The sequence below is a fragment of the Schistocerca nitens genome, chromosome 2, assembly GCF_023898315.1.
Source record: "Schistocerca nitens isolate TAMUIC-IGC-003100 chromosome 2, iqSchNite1.1, whole genome shotgun sequence".
Lineage (NCBI taxonomy): Eukaryota > Metazoa > Arthropoda > Insecta > Orthoptera > Acrididae > Schistocerca > Schistocerca nitens.
Window position 1 is genome coordinate 185,140,345 of NC_064615.1, and position 26,249 is coordinate 185,166,593.

General features: G+C 42.8%; 1 protein-coding gene across 1 annotated transcript in view; it reads left to right on the top strand.

The window, feature by feature from the left end:
• Window positions 1–26,249, top strand: part of LOC126234906 (voltage-dependent T-type calcium channel subunit alpha-1G) — a 790,867-nt gene that overhangs the window by 15,007 nt on the left and 749,611 nt on the right. The window contains exon 2 of the mRNA XM_049943646.1: window positions 24,132–24,265. Coding sequence (XP_049799603.1) covers window positions 24,132–24,265 — 134 coding nt within the window. The remainder of the gene's footprint in view (window positions 1–24,131; window positions 24,266–26,249) is intronic.

Below are 26,249 nucleotides of genomic sequence, written 5' to 3' on the forward strand. Positions count from 1 at the left end.
ACGTCATTCATATGAGACTCCCTGTGATTGTCAAACGACGTTACGTTTGTGTGATTTTCCTGCGTGAACGACTTCTTAAATAGGGAATTTAAAATTTGGGCCTTTCTTTTGCTATCTTCTGCTGCCAAACAAGACGGCCAACGAGTAGCTGGGTGGAACCCTTAGACCCGCTTGGAGATTTTACATGGGACCAGAATTTTTCGGGTTCTCCGCCAGATCTTTAGTCAAGGTATGATAGTGATAGCTGTTGTATGTTTCGCGCATAGATCTTTTCACAGACGCACGAATCTCTACTAACCTTTGGCAGTCGTCATTTGCCCGGCCTCTTTTGAACCGAGAGTGCAGCAGCCTTTGCTTCCTCAGCATTTTACGAATTTCGTTATTAAATCATGGAGGGTCCTTTCCGTCTCTAAGCCACTTACTAGGCAAGTACTTGTCCATACCACGATTTGCAAATGGTTCAAATGGCTCTAAGCACTATGGGACTTAACACCTGAGGTCATCAGTCCCGTAGACATAGAACTACGTAAACCTAACTAACCTGAGGACATCACACACATCCATGCCCGCGGCAGGATTCGAACCTGCAACCGTAGCAGCAGCGCGGTTCCGGACTCAAGCGCCTGGAACCGCTCGGTCACAGCGGCCGGCCACGATTTACCCTGTTTAAACGTTGCCCATAATTCCTCTATGCCCATCACTCTGGAACTAAATGATTGCAGTTCACTATCTAAGTGAGATGCTAAAAACTGCTTATCTGCTCTTTCCAGCAGAAACACCTTCCTAGCCCTCTTGACTAATTTATAAACTTTCGTAACCATAATCGACGTGCCAGCATGATCACTAATCTCCGTCTCTACACTGACGCCATAAGGTCCCGCCTGTTTGTAGCTGCAACGTCCAAGGTTACATCCATTGCATGTGGGCTGACAAACTAGCTACTCAAGACAGTTTTCTGTAAACGTAATCAAAAGTACGAGGGTGGTTTGAAAAGTTCTCGGAACGAAATAGAAAAAAACTACTTGCATCACTGAAACTTTTTTTTGGTTTTCAATGTAGTCTCGTTGTAGATTAATGCATTTGGTTCAACGATGTTCCAGTGCCTTGATCCCATCTCGAAAATGAATTTCCTCCAGGCCTGTAAAATAGCTGCCAACTCCGGCAATCAGTTCTTCGTTTGAAGTGACTCTTCGTCCAGTAAAAAATTTTCAGTTTTGGGAAGAGATGGAAGACTGACGGAGCCATATCAGGCGAATAAGGTGGGAGTGGAAACAATTCATACCTTAGTTCGTAGCCTCGGCACCCATCTTGCAGATAAATTTTTCATTTCTAATTCCTCTGTTAAAATGTGATAGACACTTTCAGATGACATCTGGCAAGCGTGAGTAAGTTCACGCACTTTCAATCGGCGATCATCCATGACCATCTAGTGCACTTTTGCGATGATTTCTAGAGTAGTGGCACATCTTGGCCGACCACTGAGCGGATGATCATCTGAGGTCTCCCAACCAATTTGTCCAGCTGGCAATAGATGAATATGAAGGAGCAGAGTCCCCAAGTGTATTCTGGAAATCGGCATGAATGTCCTTTGCTTTCATAGCTTTCCTTACAAAGTACTTAATCACTGCTCGAATCTCGATTTTTTCCATCTTCGCAAATCACTACGCGGAAACAACAACAGAGCCACGTCACCGCCACAGATCTCTTACGAGAGCACTGACGTGGCACGTGTTTACAGGCAACAGTCCAATGAATATCACGTTAACAACTCGTTGCGCTAGCGCTGACCTCTCGTGGTGATCCAACAACTTTTCAAACCATCCTTGTACTAGCCAAGATTGTCTGTCCGTACATCCTGCAATGAATCCATCCATGTCCCAGTCTATACTCGGTAGGTTAAAGTCACCTCCAACTAGTCTGATCTGCCCAACTGACCATAAACTTACTTTGAATGACTTTAGAACTATCACAGCGGAGTCGCGTGGTTGGTAAAAACATCCAACAATTACCTTGGTTTCACCTAGACCTGTAATGCGCGACCAGATAACTTCACTATCACACTTAATTTCAACTTCAATAGAAACAATATTTTTGTCGACTGCAATGAACACACCCCCTCCTAAAGCGTCTAATCTGTCTTTTAGACAAACATTCCAGTACTCGCTAAGTATCTAAGAGCTTTTTACTTCGGCTTTTAGCCATCTCTCAGTCCCAAGAATGATTTGAAGTTGAGAACTTTCCAAGAGGACGGTAGATTCTGGAACTTTTTTGCGATTAATTTGCCAATTTACTTACAAAATTTTTGCAGTCGAGCTGTCTTCATCTGAACGCGGTCTGATTTCCCTATATGTGTATCGACCGGCGAGTGTTCATGAGAGTACCTCAAACTAGAGCCTAGCCTAAAAATCCCCCATACGCACTCCACAAGTACTCTGGTATACAAGTTGCTGCTTCCTTTGCGTAGTGTATTCCTGATCTATCAAGGGAAGTCCCACAAATGCCCACCCGATAATGCAGATCCAGTAATCTGCAGCCAAGACCGTCACAGAGACGTCGAAGCTTTTGGCTGAGACCATCCACTCGGGTCCAAACCAGAGGACCCCGATCAACTCTGGAAACGGTGCTGCAACTCCCAATAACTAGCAAGCCATAGCATGTATAGTGTCACGTGGTAAAGCTATATTCACAACACGGCAAACAAATTCGCACACTGGGAACGGAGTTTTACGAAGACGCAAAATAGTTCACATATTCAACCTCATAACTTATTATCACGGTATTTGTGTAGAATTTAGTACTCAATCATACATACCTTTTACAAACAGCATAATTGTGAATGTCATCCTTGACAGGTTATGCCTCAGAACATTGATGACTCAGATAATTTCGTCGTATGAGGAGGGGTAGCTTGTGCACAATTACGAATTTGAGATCACAACCTCCTTAAACAGCTGAGAACCAGAAGGCATCTCTGCGCGCCCTGTGGATAAGAACAATTTCGGTTAAAAATCGTATTATTCCTTCTGACAGGCAATATTTCGTCCTCAAATGTCAACAGTATATAACAAATAAAGAATAACAACATATTAAGGTTTCAAAATATATGGAAAACAAGTAAATAGAACAGGAACTAAAGTAGCAGACTTTAGTAGAACGATTTTATTGAAAAATCTTGAGATCTAACATAAATTGACAAGAAAGGGAGAGTCATATTGGCAGTAACAGACCGCTGATCCAAATCAGAGGTAGAATACGGTCATGAAAACTAGACACAATCATAAAATTAAAATTATACTAATAGTCCCCCTTCATTAGTTCTCTTAACACAAAGGAATAAAATGTTAAGTGCTTAAGACGCAATCACAAAATAATTTACAGAACCATGATATTCAGACCAATGGCCTTTGTAGTCTGGTCCCTTCACACCTCCCCCTCCCCCCCCCCCCCCGACACCACCACCACCATCATATTCAAGACAAATGACGGTCACAGAAGTGGTATAAAGAAATTGTTCTGAAAGTTGAACGAAGGTCATTAGCGAAAAATACATTCTTCAATTCAGTTTTTAGTCTGCATTCTAATGAAAACAGAAAGTACAAAACTACGAAACCTATCGCTTATTTCAAAAATTGACATCATTCGTTCTGTTTTCATTTTACGCCATTTTCCAGTCTTAAATAGCAACACATGGTTTCCTAAATCTGTTCATTCCTCATTACACATTAATTCTATTGGAGTGCGTTCCTAAACGATTGACGATGATGACAATGTTTCAGTTTTAGTATCGTTGCCCTCGATACTCTAATCACAACAGCAATTATTTTATATACACCCTGAGGACATAATTCACAAGGGCACAAGCTGGCCACCGTTTTAAAATACGATTAATTTTCGCAGAAGTATGGAGCATCAATTATCGTTCCACATCACAAAAGCTTTCATTAAACCTACAGTTTGTGTTATTTCAGCTCCACTGTTCCGGAAGCCTGCTCACGCTTTCACATCGGGGAATATTTTTCATTCTCTGTGACAGGCGACAGCAAAACCAACATAAGTTAAAATACCAGGCGTGCCGTTAATATAAAAATACGCGGCATTTCTCTTGTACGTTTGGATAACATTTCACTCCAGCTGTTCGCTGTATGTTCTGAATTCTTCACTCATTTTTTTTTTTCTGTATCATCGAAAACTTCGAACGATTATATATCAGTCAGCGAAGCAAAATATAAATAACACTTCAGTTCACCTAAAAGTTTGCCTACAAAGGAAAATTCAGGACTGAACTTTATCAAGCTTGTTTGCAGGAAAGAATAGGCTAGTTCCTAATTGAACGAAAGAGGCTTTACTAATTAATTCTTTGCGCCAAGGGATTTTATTTGTCCAGATAAATTGGTCATCATTTATGAGTGACAATGAGAGCGATTTGGAAGCGGCAATTCTGCAGGAATAAAGATTAGCCTTGCCGAGACAATTCTCCTTGAGCCGGAGTTCTTTTTCTATTATGCCTTCTGTTCTAAAAAAACAACACTAAAAAAACCACTGCTCCGTCTGGATGGTCCAACTGCTATATCCTCCAAGGCTCAACGCAATCGAATTACATTCCATCGTAAACCGTGAAGTACTGCAGTACAAAAACTTCCCTCAGTATTTTTCTGATCAGTTTATCGTAATTCTAGGATGCTCACAGCAGAACCCACATTTGGCTAATGAAACGAATGAACAGTCTAAGCAGACATATGTTGTACATCTAATATTGAAAAGCTTTATATCCAACATACTACGATGACGGGAAAGAAAAGTTAAGTAGCGGGATAAACATTAAGGATGAAAGGATATCAGAGGTTTCAGATGACATTGCTATCCTAAGTGAAAGAGAACTACAGGCCCTATTGAACGGAATGATGTAATGAATACATAAATAAAGCCGAAAGTAATGAGGAGCAGTAGAAATAAAATTATCTACAAATGTAATATCATATTTGTGGACACATGGTCGAAATAATCAAAGAATTCTGCTCTGAATCTCCTAAGTTGTGACTAAGCCATTTCTCCGAAATATCCTTTCATTCCACTGCAGAGTGAAAATTCGTTCTGGACGCACTGTCGCATGCTGTAGCTAAGCCACTTCTCTACAATGTCTTTCTTTCCATGGGGTGCTAGAGCCGCAACATGTACACTACTGGCCATTAAAACTGCTACACCAAGAAGAAATGCAGATGATAAACGGGTATTCATTGGACAAATATATTATACTAGAACTGACATGTGATTACATTTTCACGCAATTTGGGTGCATAGATCCTGAGAAATCTGTACCCAGAACAACCAACTCTGGCCGTAATAACGGCCTGATACGCCTGGGCATTGAGTCAAACAGAGCTTGGATGGCGTGTACAAGTACAGCTGCCCATGCAGCTTCTACATGATACCACAGTTCATCAAGAGTAGTGATTGGCGTATTGTGACGAGCCAATTGCTCGGCCACCAGACGTTTTCAGTTGGTGAGAGATCTGGAGAATGTGCTGGCCAGGGCAGCAGTCAAACATTTTCTGTATCCAGAAAGGCCCGTACAGGACCTGCAACATGCGATCGTGCATTATCCTGCTGAAATGTAGGGTTTCGCAGAGATCGAATGAAGCGTAGAGCCACGGGTCGTAACGCCTCTGAAATTTAACGTCCACTGTTCAAAGTGCCGTCAATGCGAACAAGATGTGACCGAGACGTTTAACCAATGGCACCCCATACCATCACGCCGGGTGATACGCCAGTATGGCGATGACGAATACACGCTTCCAATGTTCGTTCACCGCGATGTCGCCAAACATCGATCGACCATCATGATGCTGTAAACAAAACCTGGATTCATCCGAAAAAATGACGTTTTGCCATTCGTGCACCTAGGTTCGTCGTTGAGTACACCATCGCAGGCGCTCCTGTCTGTGATGCAGCGTCAAGGGTAACCGCAGCCATGGTCTCGGAGCTGATAGTCCATGCTGCTTCAAACGTCGTCGAACTGTTCATGCAGATGGTTGTTGTCTTGCAAACGTCCCCATCTGTTGTTCAGGGATCGAGACGTGGCTGCACGATCCGTTACAGCCATGCGGATAAGATGTCTGTCATCTCGTCTGCTAGTGACACGAGGACGTTGGGATCCAGCACGACCTTCCGTATTACCCTCCTGAAGCCACCGATTCCACATTCTGCTAACAGTCATTGGATCTCGACCAACGCGAGCAGCAATGTCGCGATACGATAAATCGCAAACGCGATAGGCTATAATCCGACCTTTATCAAAGTCGGAAACGTGATGGTACGCATTTCTCCTCCCTACACGAGGCATCACAACAACGTTTCACCAGGCAACGCCGGTCAACTACTGTTTGTGTATGGAAAATCGGTTGCAAACTTTCCTCGTGTCAGCACGTTGTAGGCGTCGCCACCGGCGCCAACCTTGTGTGAATGCTCTGAAAAGCTAATCATTTGCATATCACAGCATCTTCTTCCTGTCGGTTAAATTTCGCGTCTGTAGCACGTCATCCTCGTGGTGTAGCAATTTTAATGGCCAGTAGTGTACGTGAGAACGTCTGTGAAGTCTGGATAGCGGAAGAGTTACCGGCGGAAATGGAGTTACGAGGGTGGATCTTGAGTCGTGTTTAGATAATTGAGCCGGTAGAGTCCTTGCCTGGGAAATGAAAAGTTCCCAGTTTAGAATCCCGGCCTGGCACACACTTTTAATGTGAAGTAAAATTTCACACCTGAGCACACTCCTCTGCAAAGTGAAAAATCGTTCTACAAATTTATCCCATTGCGTGCAAGAAGGAAGGGTAGATCAATAGGCAAAATATTGACGGCTTCCTATATCTGAATAATCTAAAGAGAGAATGAATGTTTTATTAATAGTATAAGTCAACGTAGGCAGAACGTCTGTGAGGTAAGCACGACGTCTAAAATGAAAGTTCAATTCCCATTCGTGTTATCGTAATATAGACTACAATGTTAGGGATGTTACAATAGCGGAGGAGTGACATTTCTGTCAGCCAATAGCAGCTAATGATCAGTCAGTTGCAAACATCCCACTGCTGACGAAACAACAATTATCTGAAACTTAATGAAATGCATGTGAAACTTCGCACGTGGATAAATGTGGATGCTCGCGCGCCTGTGGCCGACAAGGTTAACCGTGTATTTCCTGCAAACGTTTATTGCTGTATCAGCTGTAACCACTTGGCACCTGCCTGGATCTGCTGAGCTACTGCATTATGAAACCAGGCACTGGAGCGTGCCTCCAAAAGAGGTCAGCGGGCATTTTCATCACAGCGGAGACCCTGCACGCTCCAGTAACTGGATCACGCCGTATCTTAATGAAATGTATTCCGGCCGTAGCATCGATCGAGCGGCATCTTATCTCCCAGGTCACCGTCCTTAGCAACGTCACACTGAGCGTGCGGCTCAGATAATGGCCTACATCTGCAGCTATAAACAAAGTAGGCCAGGAATTTTTTAATTTACTAAGTGTCCTCTCGCTAAGGAAACTATTATAACTATAATTGGAAGGAACAATCAGCATTGGCCGTATTTTGTTGTTTTATTGTCAGCAAAATCGTTTTTCGGTCACTTAGTGACCATCCTCAGTGCTGTAATATACAATTAAAATTGGTAGGCACTGGTATCAAGCTATACCAGTGCCTACCAATTTTAATTGTATATTACAGCACTGAGGATGGTCACTATGTGACCGAAAAACGATTTTGCTGACAATAAAACAACAAAATACGGCCAATGCTGATTGTTCCTTCCAATTCTATCCACTATCTGGTCGTGGTGCACACAACATGCCATGGAGTCGCCAATCAACTATTATAACATTGTATAAGCAAAAGCTACATGTACATACAAACTTTGGCAATGATTAATTTTCAGGGAAAGATCTTTGCAGGCTAATTTGATGTGCTTTACAGAATGGCGAGGTGTAATTTCACAGCGGTAATTGCTAAACTACAACGTGAAGAATGGACAGTCAAGTGCAGAAGAAAGAGGAGTGAGAAGGCAGGACTACATCTAAGATCTATACAATGAAGAAGAGCGAGTGCAGGATGGGCTATTAGGAGGAAAAGGTGAAACAAATGAATGATGCAGCAGTGTGGCCAGAGTTTGACGAAGGACTTAATTATTGCAGTATAAAAATTTCAGCAGTAGTCAGTATATGTCAGAAGCTGCTGAAGTCAATGACAGATGCGACTGCCAGCAGTTAGTTGGATGTCCTGCCAAAACACTATGAAACTAATGACTTGCCCTTCACGTTATCAGATGAACGTTACCATAAAATTAACTAAGAAGCTATCAATGGATAAACGGGACACTCTCACTGCTAGGCAGAAAAATATGGAAAAAAAACAGAGAAAAAATGGATTAACCAAAATTCTAGACTTGAGAGGTGATTAAGGTATCAGAAAACAAATTTAAACATCGCATTTAGAAACGAAAGGAAGAAAACAGAAAAACATAAATTTTTCAATGTCTTTTGGAGACCTAGAGGAAGCCTTCGCCGATGTAACCTATTCAAAATAAAATACAGTGACAGATGAGTAATTACAGTATCTACAACAAGCGTTACTATCACATTAACCTAGAGCTAAATGTTGATCTATGTGAAATGCATCGGTCGATCGAACTGACATGCCATCCTATTGACTACAATAATGTACAAAAAACGAGGAGATTATCTCATCCATAATAGTTGAAAGCACCTCCACTGTTTTCGCAAATATCTCTGAAGAAAAAATGCAACCAGTCGCACTTTTTGAATGAATGATTTTTTTCAGCGTCGTTATTTTAGGTCATTGGCCCATCGTCGTATGCCAGCGAGGACTTCTCGTCAAAATTTCACATTTTTGTCCCATACTTACTTACTTTCGGTGTCCGGAACTAGACTTCAAACTCCCAAAAATCAGCAGCCAATACAGCCGTGTCATTTGCCTCCCATAAGTCATTCATTGTGCTGGGATGGTCTAAATATGGACAGATAAGCAGGTGTTGAGGATCCTGGACAGAACCACACAGACAGAGAATGTTCTCATTCGCTTTTAGGAAACCCCATTGCTGCAGGATTGTCTTCTACTCTGGCACTTCTACCCTCATACGGTTTAGGGTTCTCCAGACTGTGTATGGTAGGTCTCCACCAGGCGCCAGTTCTTGTTTTACGTATTTATGGGGGTTTCTCAGGTCGATTTCCCACCTTTTCAAACGATTCTCTGCAGCCGACCCTTCCAGGGCTCGGGCACGTGACAGGAAACTCTTCCTCGAACAAAGCCGTCGGTCAGCAGGCTGGTGTCCAAGGGTGACGCATGTCCTTTACTTGCTTGGTTTTTTCGGCTTCGGCAGCGATGTCACGTCGTATGTTGGCCGGTGCGACCCCCATGATTAAGTACCTCTTGTGCACTGGGGTTGGCCTCAAGCATCCGGTAACAATCCGTGCCATTTCATTCACCGCAACATCAACTTTACTCGCACGTGTTGATGCAGACCATACTGGAGCGGCGTATTCCGCGGCTGACACACTGAGCGCAAGGGCTGAAGTTCTCAGGACTTTTGGGTTTGCACCCCAGGATCCCCTGATTAGTTTCCTGATGATGTTGTTTCTAGTTGAGACTTTTTCCCTTGTGGCATTACAATGATGTTTATAGGTCAGTGTGTGATCCTACGTGACACCAAGATATTTGGGCGTTTTACAGTGCTCGAGACGTTGACCTCTCCATATTACATTTAATTCACGATTTGCCTACGTGTTCTTTAAATGGAATGCACAGACCTGCGTCTTGGAAGGGTTCGGCCTTAGGTGGTTTGCCTCATAATACTGGGAGAGAGCTTCCAGGGTACTGGTTAATTTCTCCTCTACATCCATAAAATTGTTACCTTGGGTTGCAACTGCAGTTTTGTCCCATAGTATAACAGAATTCGTAATTTTCTGGTTTACAACAGCTTTTACATCACATACAAGATGTTTACATTAAACAAAATTTTGTGAATTATTTCTGCATACCACCTGCTATATTGCAGATCGCCAGTTCAATCCTAAGCACTGGAGATTATTTATTATTTAAAATTTATCGTGTCTACAAGGTTCTCGAAAGTTCCTATGTTTGTATGTTCCAATGTTCTAGAACATTCTATGTTCGTTTAAATAGCACTCTTCTCTGTAAGGGAGTGTAGTTCACTTCTGTAGATTGATGTTCGTTGTAAACCCGCTTCTAGTTCTACGTTTTATACTTCAGTGACGACCCTGGTTTCGGATTTGGACTTAGTACCGGTTACCAGGTGACACTGCTTGGTGCAGACGCCGGTTACACCAAAACACCAACATCTCCGAGATTCCAAATAGGCGAAGTAAAACCCGTCTCACAAGCACAGGAGCCGGAGTACAAGCACTACATCGTTCCCACGGTCCGCATATTCAGGAGAGCAGTGGATTCTAAAACTTAACAACTGGGATAAATCCCAGGCCTGCCTGAACAGTACGTGTGGCAACAATCAGTAGGAATTCCGCTTAGTGGAATAAACAACGAACAGGATCCAGTGTCATGTGGAAACGATAGTGGGAAACGACATAGTCCGAAAAGATTACACCCTATGTCACAGTGTGAATTCTAACATTCCAGAAGCTGAGAAAAACTCACACTTGATTAAAGGAGTTGTGGAAAACATGTAAAAGGTTCTTCTTGTAATGAAGTCACAAGAGCCAACGAATCCTTAAGCTGTGCCCAAGTCACTGCTGAATTGAACAGAAAAAGTTCACCCGAACAAGGTATGACGTACTCCCAAATGTGATTACTATGACAATTGTGGAAGAGAACCATGATCTCACGTGTCATACGCCGTCTTGTACGAGAAGAAATACAGCACTTTATGGCATCCAGAAATTGCGGAGCGAATAATCAAGAAATAACAGCCATGAAAGTCGACACTAACGTTAGGAGGTAATATAGAATTTTGACGAAGAGGCGTATCAATCTTTAGCACCAATCCACAGTCGAATGTACCAGCAAGAATGGACTCTGCCAACTCGCACTTCAGTCGTCAAACGACAAATCAGCACCCATCTGAAGGTACAGCTAATTTCTGCACCAAGCATATCGCCTGCAGAAGTACAGAAATTTGGATTGGTTGGTTGATTTGAGGGAGGGGACCAAACAGCGAGGTCATCTGTCCCACCGATATTTGAAGGAAAGAGGACAACACACCGGTATGTTAGCAATGCGGACACCCTGGATAGTAATATGCTACTGCAGAAAAAGAAAATGGGTTTTTTGCCGATAACTACTCTACTAGGCTTCAACCGCCACAGCATCCCTATTCACGCCAGGCATCTGCTGACGGTCACGCACTGAGGTGACAAGATTCATGGCGTACCTCGCAATACCGCGTCGGACCTCCTTTTGCCCGGCATAGTGCAGCTACTCGTCGTGGTATGAAGTCTACAAGTCGTTGGAAGTACTCTGCAGAAATAATTGTGCAAGATTTTGTGCACGAACCGACCTCTCGATTATGTGCAATAAATTTTCGATGGGATTAATTTCGAGCGATCTGGATGGTCAAACCGTTCGCTCGAATTGTCCAGAATGTTCTTCTCACCAGTCATGAACAATTGTGGCCCTGTGACAAGGTAAATAGTCATCCATTGAAATTCTATAGTTGTCTGTGAACAAGACGTCCGCTAACGGCTGAAAATTGTCTCCAAGTACCCGAAAATAACCATTTCCAATGAGTGATGAACACAGCCCACTCAATTATGGAGTCACCACCAGATTGCGCAGTGCCTTCTTGACAACTTGGGTCCATGGCTTCATGCCACACTCGAACCCTATCATCAGGTCTGACCAACTGAAAACGGACTCATCTGACCAAGCTGCGAATTTCCAGTCGTCTAAGATCCAGACGACATGTTCATGAGCCCAGGAAAGGCGCTGCAGGCGATGTAGTGCTGTTAGCAAAGGCAGTCACGTCGGTCGTCTACTGCCATAGCCCATTAACGCCAGATTTCGCCGAACCGTCTTAACAGATACATTAGTCGTACCTTTCACATTAATTTTTGAGGATAATTGTGCTGTTGTGGCACATTTATCATGTTAACAGAATCTTCCGTCGGTTCTTGGTAGAATATCATTACAATAAATGAAAAGCGCCAGTTTTCTTTTGTCCTACAATATTACTTTTACTGTCTGAAGATGGCCTTGTAAGCCGAAAACCGGTTAACAATAAAAGTAATATTGTAGAACAAAAGCAAACTGGTGTTTTTCATTTATTAATTTTTAAGGTTGTTTCATGCAGCATTGCTTGTCTGTTAGCACTGACAACTCCATTGCGCTCGGTCGTTAAGTGAAGGCTGTCAGCCACTGCATTAGTCGTGGTGAGAGGTAATTTCTGAAATTTTATATTCTCGGCGGAGTCTTGACACTGTGGATCCCGAAATATCGAATTCCTTCCTGCACCCTGTGTCTAGCTTCAATTACCATCCCGCGTTCAGTCTCTTAATTCCCGTCGTGCGTCCATAATTACATCGGAAACCATTTCGCATGTATCATCTGAGTGCAAATGACGGCTCTGCCAATGGACTGTCCTTTTATAGCTTGTGTACGCGATACCGTCATGTGTATATGTGCATAATGCTATCCCATTCTTCGCCATTCACTGGTGGTCGAGGCAGAAGGACATGTGCATATCGATGACGGGAGCTGAAGACCTGTTCGTTGATCTCGAAATTTCAATGACAATGGATGTATTCGACACTTCATCATAAAGAGGATGTGACAACGTGACCAAGATGTGCGTATCCTCTATCGTTTCCATACGACCATCGACAAGATCTAGACTCAGGGTGCTGTAGTCAGTCGGCCGGAGTGGCCGAGCGGTTCTAGGCGCTTCAGTCTGGAATCGCGCGACCGCTACGGTCGCAGGTTCGAATCCTGCCCAGGATATGGATGTGTGTGATGTCCTTAGGTTAGTTAGGTTTAAGTAGTTCTAAGTTCTAGGGGACTGATGACCTCAGCTGTTAAGTCCCATAGTGCTCAGAGCCATTTGAACCATTTTTTGTATCCCATGACTTATGTCACCTCGGTGTAGTCGACCTGTGGGACAAAGTTCATCGCCATACCCTGGACGAGGCCGCTCCCCAACACCCGGTAGCTGTTCCCCGTCGTCATATAGAGGTACCAGCCGTTCGTCGAACCGTCGAATTCGAGAAAACTAAACGAGGTGACTGTTAATGGAAATGAGACCGTCACAGATAAAAATCCTCCATGAACGACTATCAACAACATGTATGGAAATCTAATTGGTGTCATCATCGAAGGCTAACCACTCCAGGTGCCAATAGACTCAGGGGCATTCATGTCGAATGCTTACCGTCACTAGTTAAAGAAGTGTGTGTTCGTGATACGAAAGCGATTGCGCAGAAAGTCGCAAATGGGCAATATGTCCAGCAAACAGGAACTTGTATTGCAATCATAACTATCAATGACAGAACACAACCCTCTGCTGTTTTATCAGAATGTAGCCGTAATCTTCCTCTCGAATGGAATTTCTTGCAGTAACCACAAGTACTCATGAACTGTGGAATAACAGGGGTCCAGACTGACGAATCTATTTCAATAAGCAAGCATAATAAAGATTGCTCAAGACGGTTGTTCGTCGTCCTGCTGTTATCTGCGAGACGAGTTCCAGTCATCAATCTAGACCCTCAGTTAAGCTCTGAAGCTTTCCTCGATTGCAAAAGTTACTTTGGCTCAGAGAAGAAATGTACATGCAGTGACTGTCATAAGCATTGTAGCTGGTCAAGAACTTTAGATTACTAACTGTCACAAGGAACCACAACTCATTGCTAAAGGTACGCGTGTCGAGACAGTTAAACTGCCCCAGGAGGCGCAGCTGAAAGCCATCGGCGAAGGATAACAGCTCGCTAATCTTGCAGGAAAGGTAGAGGAACAGCCCATAGTATTGGGCCTGAGGAACAGCGTTGGTGAGTGTTATCCGTTCTATGGCAATCGTCGGATGCTGTACCTGGAGTGGAGGAAAGTCAGATCAAAAGGCTTATGGTAAAACACCGCATCAACAGTGGCAATCATTCACCAATCAGCCAGTGCTCGTATAAGGCGTTGCTGTCTGGTCAACGAATAATCCGGAAGGATTTGCTGCAAGATAATATCATTTAATCTTGAGAGAGTCCTCAGTCCCCTCCTGTGATCCTTGATGAATAAGGATGGCACATGGCCTTCTGCATCGATTACTAGTGACTGCCGAAGATCATGAAAAACATATCTACCGATTGTTTTGCATTGATAATACACTACACTACCTGAGAGGTGCAAATTATTTCTCAACTACGGACATGCAGGCAACCTATTGGCAAATCGAAGTTTTCAATGCGGTCTGGGAAAAAACCCCAAGATGGCCCTGACAGACTCCATAAGTTCTATGTTATGCCATCTGGACTATGTAATGCTTCAACTCAAACCAACCAACCAACCAGCTTCAAGTATTTCATGGACAACGTATTTCGACACCTTACGGGGACTATGTGCCTTTACTCTATGAATGACTGTTAATTTTTCGAAGACATTTTAAGACAATGTGTTGAAAAAAAAATCTGCAATCGTTGCATAAAAGAAATTTTATTTCTTGCCAGTTTCGGGCACCTAATGCCCTTCTTCAGAAGATTCGAATTATCACATTGTTAGCGAGCATCAAAAGTAAACTGGTGTATACATCATAATACTGCAGTCAGTTGGTACATAGTACATGAACAAATACGATAAAAGAACACTAAGCAACAAGTGGAGACATCATCATTGGTTCCAGTTTTTGCAATGTGTCTGCACTTGTCGCTTGTTGGCCTTATACCATACTTCTGCATATACAATGTTCCGTATACCTGCCTATTTTTGATACTCGTTAATAACGCGATAATACTAATCTGCTGAAGAAGGGCACTAGGTACCTGAAATAAGTAAAGAAATAATACTTCTTTGTGCACCTGTTAGCTGATTTATTCAAAAAATACACTTTTACAGAAAATGGGTAAAGTAATAAATCTTAAACCCTGTCCAACTGTGTGCAGACTGCAGGCCTCCAGTTAAATCTGATAAAGTGCGCCTTCACTGCCCAAGAAATAAAAGTCTTGAGGCCCTAGCTAATGGTGATGGCGCCCATCCTGAATCAGAGAAAATAAGAGTACTCACATATTTTCCAACTCCATGACACAGAAATGATGTGAGAAGTTACTGGCGATTCATAAACGACTTCTGTTGCATCACATGTCCCTTGCAGGTACTACTGTAGGAAGAAGCCAGATTTTTCTGGAACAAGCTGTTGCTTGTTGTTAGGGATATACTAACGTCTTTTTCAGTCCTAGTTCTGTATGACGAGAATTCCGAGACAGAATTTCATACAGATGCTAGTAGTTTTGGGATATACACAGTTATGGTACACATTCACAAAGTTGTTAAAAAAGTGATATCTTGTGCTTCCAGAGTACTTCCCACACCCCAGTGTAACTGATCTACAATCTAGAAAGAGCGCCTTACAGTTGTTTCGGCGATCAACAAGTACCACCTACATTTATTAGATAAAAGATTCACCACTGTGACAGACAACCAATCCCTATGCTGGCTGACCAGCCTATAGAAGTCACTAGGTCGACTGACAAGACTGGCACTGAGGCATCGGAAATACGACGTCACAGAGATGTCCCAAAATGGAAGCAAGTACGAGGTCGCTGCCTTCTTACAAAGAGGTGTCCCGTGGCAGAACACCGTACCCTGAACGAAATTTCAGTTATAGGTCGATTAAATTATATTGATACTGAATAGACGGAAGATAAAGCATTGCTGAAAACCATAGACGCCTTGAAGAATGAGTATCCGATTAAAGGAGAATTAGAATTAATAAACAGAGTATTGTGTAGTTGTATAAGAGGAAATACGATGCGATATGGCACAAATTATTGCTCATCATCTCAGCTCATCTATGGTCAGCTAGTCTGAAGTTTTTCCGTGATCCTTCAACATGTCGTCAGTTGTAATTCGAGAAGAGTCTAGACAGAATCAGATGCAGGTATGACTGAACAGGTGTCTACCGATCCGTCAGACATTGTGTGAGCCACTACAAAGAATGCCAGCGGAGCATGTGGAGAAATTACCTCTGGAGCATCAGGTCCCAATTCCACATACAGCAGAACCGTTCCACCGTATCGGAATCGAACTCTTGTGGAGGTTCACGCAATCGACAAACAGGATTTTACCGACAATAATACGCACTGAGTATTTTACCTACTACGCCATTACCAAAGCTGTACCGATCTGAATCTCTGGAGTTTGTGATGTTACTTGTAGAAGATCATTCTGATGCACGAAGCACCCCATGCGATGATCTCTGATCGTGCAAAAGTTTTTCACACGAGACTGATATCAGAGGTAGTTTCACTTTGTGACGTCACCCAAGGGCCTATCATACACACTGAATGATCTCACAGAAAGCTTTAGTAAAACTTTGTCACATATGCTCTGCATGTTAGATGATGTCGAACAGAGACGGGATAAACACTACCGGTCTTGACATTTGCGTACAACGCATCGAAGCATCGAAGGAAGACACAGCCGGCCGCTGTTGCCGAACGGTTCTAGGCGCTTCAGTCTGGTACCGCGCGACCGCTACGGTCGCAGTTTCGAAAATGGTTCAAATGGCTCTGAGCACTATGGGACTTAACATCTGTGGTCATCAGTCCCCTAGAACTTAGAACTACTTAAACCTAACTAACCTAAGGACATCACACACATCCATGCCCCAGGCAGGATTCGAACCTGCGACCGTAGCAGTCGCGCGGTTCCGGACTGAGCGCCTAGATCGCAGTTTCGAATCCTGCCTCGGGCATGGATGTGTGTGATGTCCTTAGGTTAGTTAGTTTTAAGTAGTTTTAAGCTCTAGGGGACTGATGACCTCGGATGTTAAGTCCCCTAGTGCTCAGAGCCAAAGGAAGACACTACAGACTTCATCTCTATTTCTGCTCCACAATCGTGAGGCCAACACAACAATGGATACACTGTTCCTGTTTCAATCATACAAAACTCACTCATCACCGATGAAGCTAGGCAACTGGTTTGCATACTGACACCGGACGTCCAGGAAAAGCCCGAGAGCGCTATATCGCCAACCATCAGCAAGTGAGGTACGTCTCGTGAGACCTGGTAAGGATTTTTACACCCGTGCGGAAAGTGGCACTATCAGAAAAGTTATTAAAACGCTACTTTAGTCATTATTGTATCCTTCGATGTTATTCATATGTCATACAGCGAAATAGAGGATTATGACGCTTCATCACCAAAGATAATAGCGAGATGTTGACTATATCCTTCATATGAAACCCTTGACATGTTTCTTCATGATCTTCGCCATTCACTGGTAGTCGAGGTAGAAGGACATGTGCATATCGAAGATGGGAGCTGAAGACCTGTTCGTTGTTCTCGAAATTTCAATGACAGTGGATGTATTCGACACTTCATCATAAAGAGGATGTGACAACGTGACCAAGATGTGCGTATCTTCTATCGTTGCCATAGGAGCATCGACAAGATCTAGACTCAGGATGCTGTAGTCAGCCGGCCTGTGTGGCCAAGCGGTTCTAGGCGCTTCAGTCTGGAACCGCGCGCCGCTACGGTCGCAGGTTCGAACCCTGCCTCAGGCATGAATGTGTGTGATGTCATTAGGATAGTTAGGTTTAAGTAGTTCTTGGGTCTGATGACCTCAGATGTTAAGTCCCATAGCGCTCAGAGCCATTTGGACCATTTTTTGCTGTAGTCGTATATGGTGAGTTCTGAAACAACAAGTGTCTGTTTCTTCAGGAGAGGGAGCAATGCTGCGACCTGTGTGGTGTACAGTGTGGTGAAACGGTTATCATCGCTGGTTGGTGAGCTACAGGTCGCCATTTCAAACTCGAGCGTCAGTAGTTATTGGTTTTTTGCTATCATTTCTGGAAGCTTCTCAAAAGTTCCTCTGGTTGTACTATTAGTATATTCTGGAACGTTCCAGGGTCAAATAAATAGCATAGGAGCTTCCAGAATGAGATTTTCCCTCTGCAGCGGAGTGTGCGCTGATATCAAACTTCCTGGCAGATTAAAACTGTGTGCCGGACCGAGACTCGAACTCGGGACCTTTGCCTTTCGCGGGCAAGTGCTCTACCAATTGAGCTACCCAATCACGACTCACGCCCCGTCCTCACAGCTTCACTTCTGCCATTACCTCGTCTCCTACATTCTAAAGTTTGGAATGTAGGAGACGAGGTACTGGCAGAAGTGAAGCTGTGAGGACGTGGCGAGAGTCGTGCTTGGGTAGCTCAATTGGTAGAGCACTTTCCCGCCAAAGGCAAAGGTCCCGAGTTCGAGTCTCGATCCGGCACACAGTTTTAATCTGCCAGGAAGTTTCAGCATAGAAGCTTAATTCTCTCCTGGCTGTACATGGGTGATCGTAATAGAAATACTTTCAGTGCTATGTGTGACGACCCTGCTTTAAGATTTGGGTTTGATTCTGGTTAAGGAGTGGCTATCTTGCAGGGCAAAAAAGTGAAATTGTAAGAAAGATCCTTGCTGTCCTCTGACGTTGGGTGGAAGCGTGAAACTAGTTATGGTGGAACAAAGCATTTATTCAAAAAGTGTGGCTGGCTGCAATTTTATATTCAGCGATATTTAAAAATTAAAGCGGTTCTAGACGAAGATTGTTTTGTGCCTCAGAGGAAGACAAGGAACCAGCGAAACAATTATGACATCTCCTGCAATAATACGAGCACGAACAAAGAGAAAAAAATTTCTCAGTAATATACCGAGGCGAATAAAATAACAGAAACTGTGACATGTGAGTAATTATAATATTTACGAAAAGAAGTGGGAATATGGTTTTAATTAAAGTGTAAGGCAGAGCTCGAATTTATCACTTCTTGTTATTTAACAGGTAAATGGAATAATGGAGGATGCGAATGAGAAGTTATGAAGAGGAATATTTGAGGGGGAGCAGAAACAAGAGGTTCAGTGACGACATAATAATAACGAACAGTCTTCTTCGTCATCATCTTCAGCCTCTTACATATCCACTCCTAGAAATAGGGCTCTTTCAAAGAGCATGGCTGTTTGAATCCATCTTTTTCCCTAATGTCGAAGAATGTCGTCTCAGTATCTCACCAGAGGACGTCCGACACTTATCTCTGAGACCCTAGGATGCCACTGAACCAGTATTTTGGTACGACTCAGGTTGTTCTTGGGCACATGTCCTCCCCAAGCCACTTCAGTCTCGCTATCCGCTCGACAACACCATACAACCTTGTTCTTCTCCTTATCTCTTAGTCTTTTATCCTGTTCCTCAGAACCACTTCAAACATTCCTGTGTTACTCTTGGACAAACCTGGAGTCAATTTCTACTGCTTGTTGTGTCACTGTTTCGAGCCCGCAGTTTGTTGCAGGCAGGATGCATGTGACAGAAAACTTCCTTTTTAAAATTATAAGGATACCTGGTTTGCGGAGAATGTAACGAAGTTTCCCGAATGTCATTCAGGTGAGGCGAATGAGTCGAGTGATCTCTGTTGTTTGGTCATACATTCCAAATTGGATTTTATGTCCCAGACAGACTTATTCATTTACTACTTGCAGAACATGGTTTCCGATCGAGACCGTAACACTGACAGGGCTCATGTTGGGTTAGTTTTTTTAAGGTTAATTTTGAGGCCTACAGCTTGGGAAGCATCTTTGATCTCTCAGATCATTGTTGACAGTTCTTTTGCGTCGTTCCTAAAGAGAGTAGTAGCATCAGATGATATCTACTCTCAGGACAAAACCTACTTTACGAATAAAAAGACTGAAACAAAGGTGATGAAGAACAACAGAACAGAGAATAGTGCACTTCCAAAACCATGATTCGGAAAGACACGGTAACTGATGTGTTGGCAGAAGAGCCAACACCGTGTTCCTAGAGGAGGCCGAAATGCACGCGTTTAAGCTCACGCAGACTGGCGTGAGGTCTGGAACAATTAAAGGAGTTGAGTCTAATAAATAAAGAACGTAGTTGCTTGAATACTTAACTTTAATCCATAATTGGTGAACATCGCTCTTGACGGTACATAATTACAATCTCAATATAAACTGGTAATGGCGCCTTGCTAGGTCGTAGCAAATGACGTAGCTGAAGGCTATGCTAACTATCGTCTCGGCAATTGAGAGCGTATTTTGTCAGTGAACCATCGCTAGCAAAGTCGTCTGTACAACTGGGCTGAGTGCTAGGACGTCTCTCTAGACCTGCCGTGTGGCGGCGCTCGGTCTGCAATCACTGACAGTGGCGACACGCGGGTCCGACGTACACTAACGGACCGCGGCTACCACCTAGCAAGTGTGTTGTCTGGCGGTGACACCACAGTAACTGGACAACTTAAGGAATTATACACTCAAACAAACTGCACAAAGCGGTAGCAAAAACGAATACATTGAAGTCCGAGGAGGCAAAGAAACTTTTCCGCGACGAAATATCTAGTGGTATCATATATTGGGATACAGATAAAGGTGAAGTTGTTTGCAAATTTAGCTAACATAAAGCTCTCTGGTTCCCAACCGGGTGAGCTCGTCTAAAAAGCGGAGCATGTCGGCAGCCTCATTCTGGGAGACAGAGACACTTATCGGACTGTCACCCCTCGGCCGGCTCGGTATGAGCTTCATAACCTGCTGAACTTTTAGGTCTGGATCAAAAAATCAACACGAAATTAACCGTGAATGATAAGGAATCCAAAAAAATACACCTAAAGCATAAGCACTTCGTGCCAACGACCTTGCCGCAGTGGTAACACCGGTTCCCGTCAGATCACCGAAGTTAAGCGCTGTCAGGCTGACCTAGCACTTGGATGCGTGACCATTCGGTCTGCCGAGCGCTGTTGGCAAGCGGGGTGCACTCAGCCCTTGTGAGGCAAACTGAGGAGCTCCCTGACTGAGAAGTAGCGGCTCCGGTCCCGGAAACTGGCCTACGGCCAGGAGAGCGGTGTGCTGACCACATGCCCCTCCATCCAGTGACGCCTGTGGGTTGAGGATGACACGGCGGCCAGTCGGTACCTTTGGGCCTTCATGGCCTGTGCGGGAGGAGTTTAGTTTTAGTTTTATAAGCACTTCGTAGAAAATGTTATCGAAAGCCGACGAAATAAAATGGGTAATGTATAAAATGAAGCGTTGCTACTAGGAGACTTCAAAAACTAAGTTACATATTATTATAGCAGGCCAAGAACAAGTATTTAATGGTGCACTGCCCTTAAAAGTGACAAAGATTCATGACACTATTTTTCAACGTAGGAGCCAAGCCTCTGTAAACGACAGTCCGAACCTTCCACCAATCATCCCATTCCTCGATGACAGAAATCCGTTTCCTGGTTACAGAACCAGTCGATAATCGTTGCGTAAACGTCCTCATCGCCAGAAAATCTGCGATTCCTATAAATCTGTTCGTTGACTGCCCGCATATCGTCGTCTGTGGGCGATACCGATGACCTCCACTCCCAATCAGTATTACCCACGTATGTGCGGCCTAGGTCAAATTTTTGGTACCATTTCACTACAGGTGGACGCGTCATGGCATTTGGTTCGCATATCGCCGGGGTTTCACGCTAATCTACGTGAGAGTTAGACATTTTGCCCACAAGAATCGTGCTCTCCCGCATATTTCAACTTTGGAGTACGTACCCAGTGCACTGTGTTGCACCTGTTATCCGTACTGCAGCAGAACTGTCTCTAAAATAAATTCAGAACATGTATTCACTTCTGGCGCCACTCTTGTGCAATGGTCTTACTGTGGGACGACATGCGTAACTTACTGTCTGAAGTTCCCTCGATGACAGAAATCAAGAGGAAAGACATCGGCAGGGAGAACTAATGGTTGGGAGCTTTGGTTACTAGTGAAAATCATAGGATAGGAGATTACACTTTTATCTGCATCTATATTCCGCAAGCCAGTTTTCGGTGTGAGGTCCAAGATCCTTCTGGAAGCACTAATAATTTTCCGCCCTCCCCCCTCCCTGTTCTAATCATGTATGATGTGCGGGAAGAATGAATTTCTTTGATTCTCCCACCGGCGGTCTGTACGAGATTGCCAGAGCTGTTTAATATAAGTTGTTTGTTGAGATATAAATATCAGCATAAGATAGCAAGAAACTCGGTATAGTATCAGAACTGCCGAAAGGCTGATAATTTCTTTGGAAAATATTAATTTAAGCGTAGGCTCTGGATATAAATTCCACTCATTAAATATTTAATTTCAGATATTTCCAGTATCGAAATCCAAATTAACAACCAAAAGCAACTAGCAGTTTTTCAATTGACGCTCTATGTGGGTAAAATACGCAACCAATAGCTTTTTGAATTTGATACGGTTTGTTGTATCAATAGTTTTCGTAGTCACTCTAGGCTGATCATCAGTAAGAAGGAAATAAGTGTTAGAGGAAGATTATTGTTTGGACCACGTGCTGCTAGACGAATGGAGTCGTAATATCCTAAAACATTACCTTCTTGTGGCTTGTTTCTGAAACTTATCCTAAATTTCCATTATCTCCACCAGCACCAACAGATGGTCCAGAAAATAATATTCCTGTAACACCTTCATCTGATGATAAGACTACAGTTACTCGGGAACTACTTAATGTATTAATTAATTACATGATTATTATAATTATGATTGTTATAAACTGTGCCGTTGCAGTGTGTATTCTGAATGGTAGTAATATAGTAAATTTCGAGGTGGAATATGTAGTCAGTTATAAAGGACGTCTCTGCAATATTTTTGTATAGTTTGAGCTAGCCTTGCTTACATGAAAAGATTAAACTCCTTCCTACTACACTGTCCAGACAGAAATACTGTTCTTCACGGGCTATCGGTTTTTGGTGGAGGAGTTTCGAACTTCACGTTTACGTAGGATGATACTGCCCAAAGTCGTTGTGGGTGGATAATCGCAGCTATTGTACATTGTGGTGATGCTAATCTCATGAACAGCAAAACCATGGAGTCTAATGATGTTACTCATTTTGTGGACTTCAACTCTGATGATATGCTGGTCTTGGCACAATTAGTTGCCTTTTATATTTTTCCATACCCACGTTACCTATCGCGACACAACTTGCTACATCTTATTACTTAGATGGGTTCGTCACCTATAAATAGGTCGTCAGGGTATTGCCTTCCACTCCAGGGAAATAGTATGACATTGTCGACTGAGATCTTGGAGGACTCCCCTTGATTAAGTAGAATTTGAGATCCTTGTGGGATTGTTCCAGTTGGTAATGCCGACCTGTTAAGTGATATAAAGAAAACCAAGTCACATCTTTTTGATTCGATTTGATATATAACCTAGGACCACAAGGTATTTGTGAATATTCTTAGCATGCTCTTTGCATTCAGTTTTTCTCTTAATATGTCGACTGCCGTTAGGTTTTTCGTCAGGCTGTTTTTTGATGCTGTGACAACTAATTATGTCACCATTTGTGGTAGTACCTAGGCCGTAAATATGCATATTATTGTACTTCATAGGACACTGTGTGACATTTTACTTTAAATTAAGATAGGTCCTCATATATACTAAGGGTTTTCTCATCTATAAGAATTTTATAGGATTCTGTACACATATATTAAAAGAAAAGGATACACTGTACACTGCATGTATACTCTTTTATTATGCAGGAGCCTGAAGATGGCATTGTCAGATGCTGAAACTGGTAGCCTTCAAAATAAAATAACATCTTAAGTTACACGGCTCTTTTTGAATTTCTTTGATATTGACAATTACTTAACCAGCCGATGTCCCCTGTCCATGGAAGATCAACAGAGAAATAGACATAACTTCTACAGAAAAATAAGCGTAATGCATCAATGTTAGGGATCAATTCTCCTCCCGGACTTATACTTTAGTGAAAGTTAGTTTAAATACTACAATTACCAAGAACAAAAAAAGCAATAAGAAATATGGCAGTAAAGGGTGACGCAATCAAGCAATTAGAAGACACTGTCCAGTGTGAAAGTGGCAATTATTATTCTCTTTACTGACAGAATGTTTAGTAATTTTACCGTTTGCATTTCAGATATTCGACGATTTTATATTCGCCTTCTTCGCACTGGAGATGTCTGTGAAGATGATTGCGATGGGGGCCTATGGGAAGGGAACGTACCTCGCCGATCCCTGGAACTGGCTGGACTTTTTCATCGTCATCGCTGGGTGAGTGAATTTGTGATTCATTTCCTTAACAAGACAATCACTCAGTTAAAGGTGTGTTATGTACAATACTGTGTTATGTCTTCCATTGTTTTTAATGTCTTTTGGTCCACTACGGATCTTTTTGGTGCTGAGAACTTCTAATCAATCTCTCCTCCGTTTTCGTAACATATTCCTTCTTCTTCCACTTGCAATATAAAATGTATATGTCTCTTAGGTAACAACGTATGTGGTTCGTTGACCTTTTTTTAGATAAACAGGTCTTTTATCTTCACAATAGTATAATGGACCATACAAAGAAATAATATGAGTGTCTCTACATCCCTCGTCATTCATTGGGAAGTCATCCTTAACTGGCACATTAATTACTCGGAGAACATCAGACACGCACTTCACCAAAATGAATATAAAGCGACAAATCTGTGGGCCTTATAGTTCCACAGATGCGTCCATGTCTCGTAAGACGAATATTGCTGGTTCAGATGCGATCTCTGGACGGCTGAGTGTTTTAATTGTGTCGTTACAGTATGCATTCTGAATGGTTATAATATAGTAAATTTATAGAAGGAAATATGTACTGAGATGTAAAGGATGTTTCCGAAATACTTTCGTATAGTTTGAGCTAGCCTTGCTCGCATAAAAAAATTAAAATCCTTCGAACTATATTGTCCAGACAGAAGTACCGCTCTTCGCGGGCCATCGGTTTTTGGTGGAGGAGTTATGAACCTTATGTTTGGTAGAATGATACTGCCCGACATGGTTGTGGGTGGATAACCGCAGCTATTGTAATTTGTGATGATACTAAAGATAAATCTGGTCTTGAAACTTTCAACGCAAGAGACATTATTGCTTATCACGATTTTCTGATATCAGAAGCTTTTAATAGGGACATCGGAACATCATATTTCAGTTCTAGTTATAAGCACTCGCAATGTTCGTAAGGCCAAAGAGACTGGCGATATATTGCTACAGATACGTGTTTATATTTCATATTTGTAAGATTTGAGGTTAGTCTGGTGAAAAAATTCACACGTGGATTGGTGATGAGCTACATGGCAAACGTTTTGTATCCTCATTTCGGGAACAGGCAGGTTTAATTTTATGAGCAGCCGCGCCAACGGTTTAAGACGAGAGGCCCTGCAGTTGCAGCCGAACACGTTTAATGACAAAAGTTAACTGCTGACTATTGCCGAATATCACAAACGGCTAATTAAGGAAGTTTAAGACTTACTAGTACGCCTGAGTGGGAAGAATTATGTCCCGCTCGATGCCCAAGAAGACTCTGACATCAGCATGCAATTTTTCGCCGAAGCAAATGATACGTATCATAGCAGCACGTGAGAAGACGATACTTCAGAGGCATTCATGTACAACTGCTACTCTGAACAGGAGACGGCGCCTACACGTCATCACTGATTTCGTCGTGGTTAATGGCGTATGCAGCACTGGCCACAAACGAAGGTGACAAACGTGGGAACTACAGGTAACCAAGCGTTTAGAAAAAAATATCGTTTTGGCGAGGATCAGACGAGGCGCTATCCTTTTGTGCTAGCGTATTTTACAGACAGCGTTAGGCGCAATGGAAAAAAAAGGATAACCCAAGGATCGTGGGGTCGAGGTCATAGGTGAAAAAATTTTTCTTTCCTTTACTTTCAGTTTCTACGCTACTAAACTGCAAATAAAGCGAAATATTAATCATTATATCGTATTTATTAATATTTCCGTAAAAGACATGAAAATCAAAGGCAAAGGAAAACTTGGTTTATGAGTACGTGGAAAAACATGGGAGTGTCGTAATTACTGCAAAAAACTTTGGTATTTACAACAACCTCATACAAAATTCGAAGAGTGTTGCTTGCAGGGAAACAAATTCCTTCTGTCAACTGAATCGTAGGGAGAAAAAGCAAATCCACGATTATGTAACGAGATTTTTCAAGATGAAGAAGGACTGCCATCAGCCCCCCCCCCCCCCCCCAAATGCATCTGC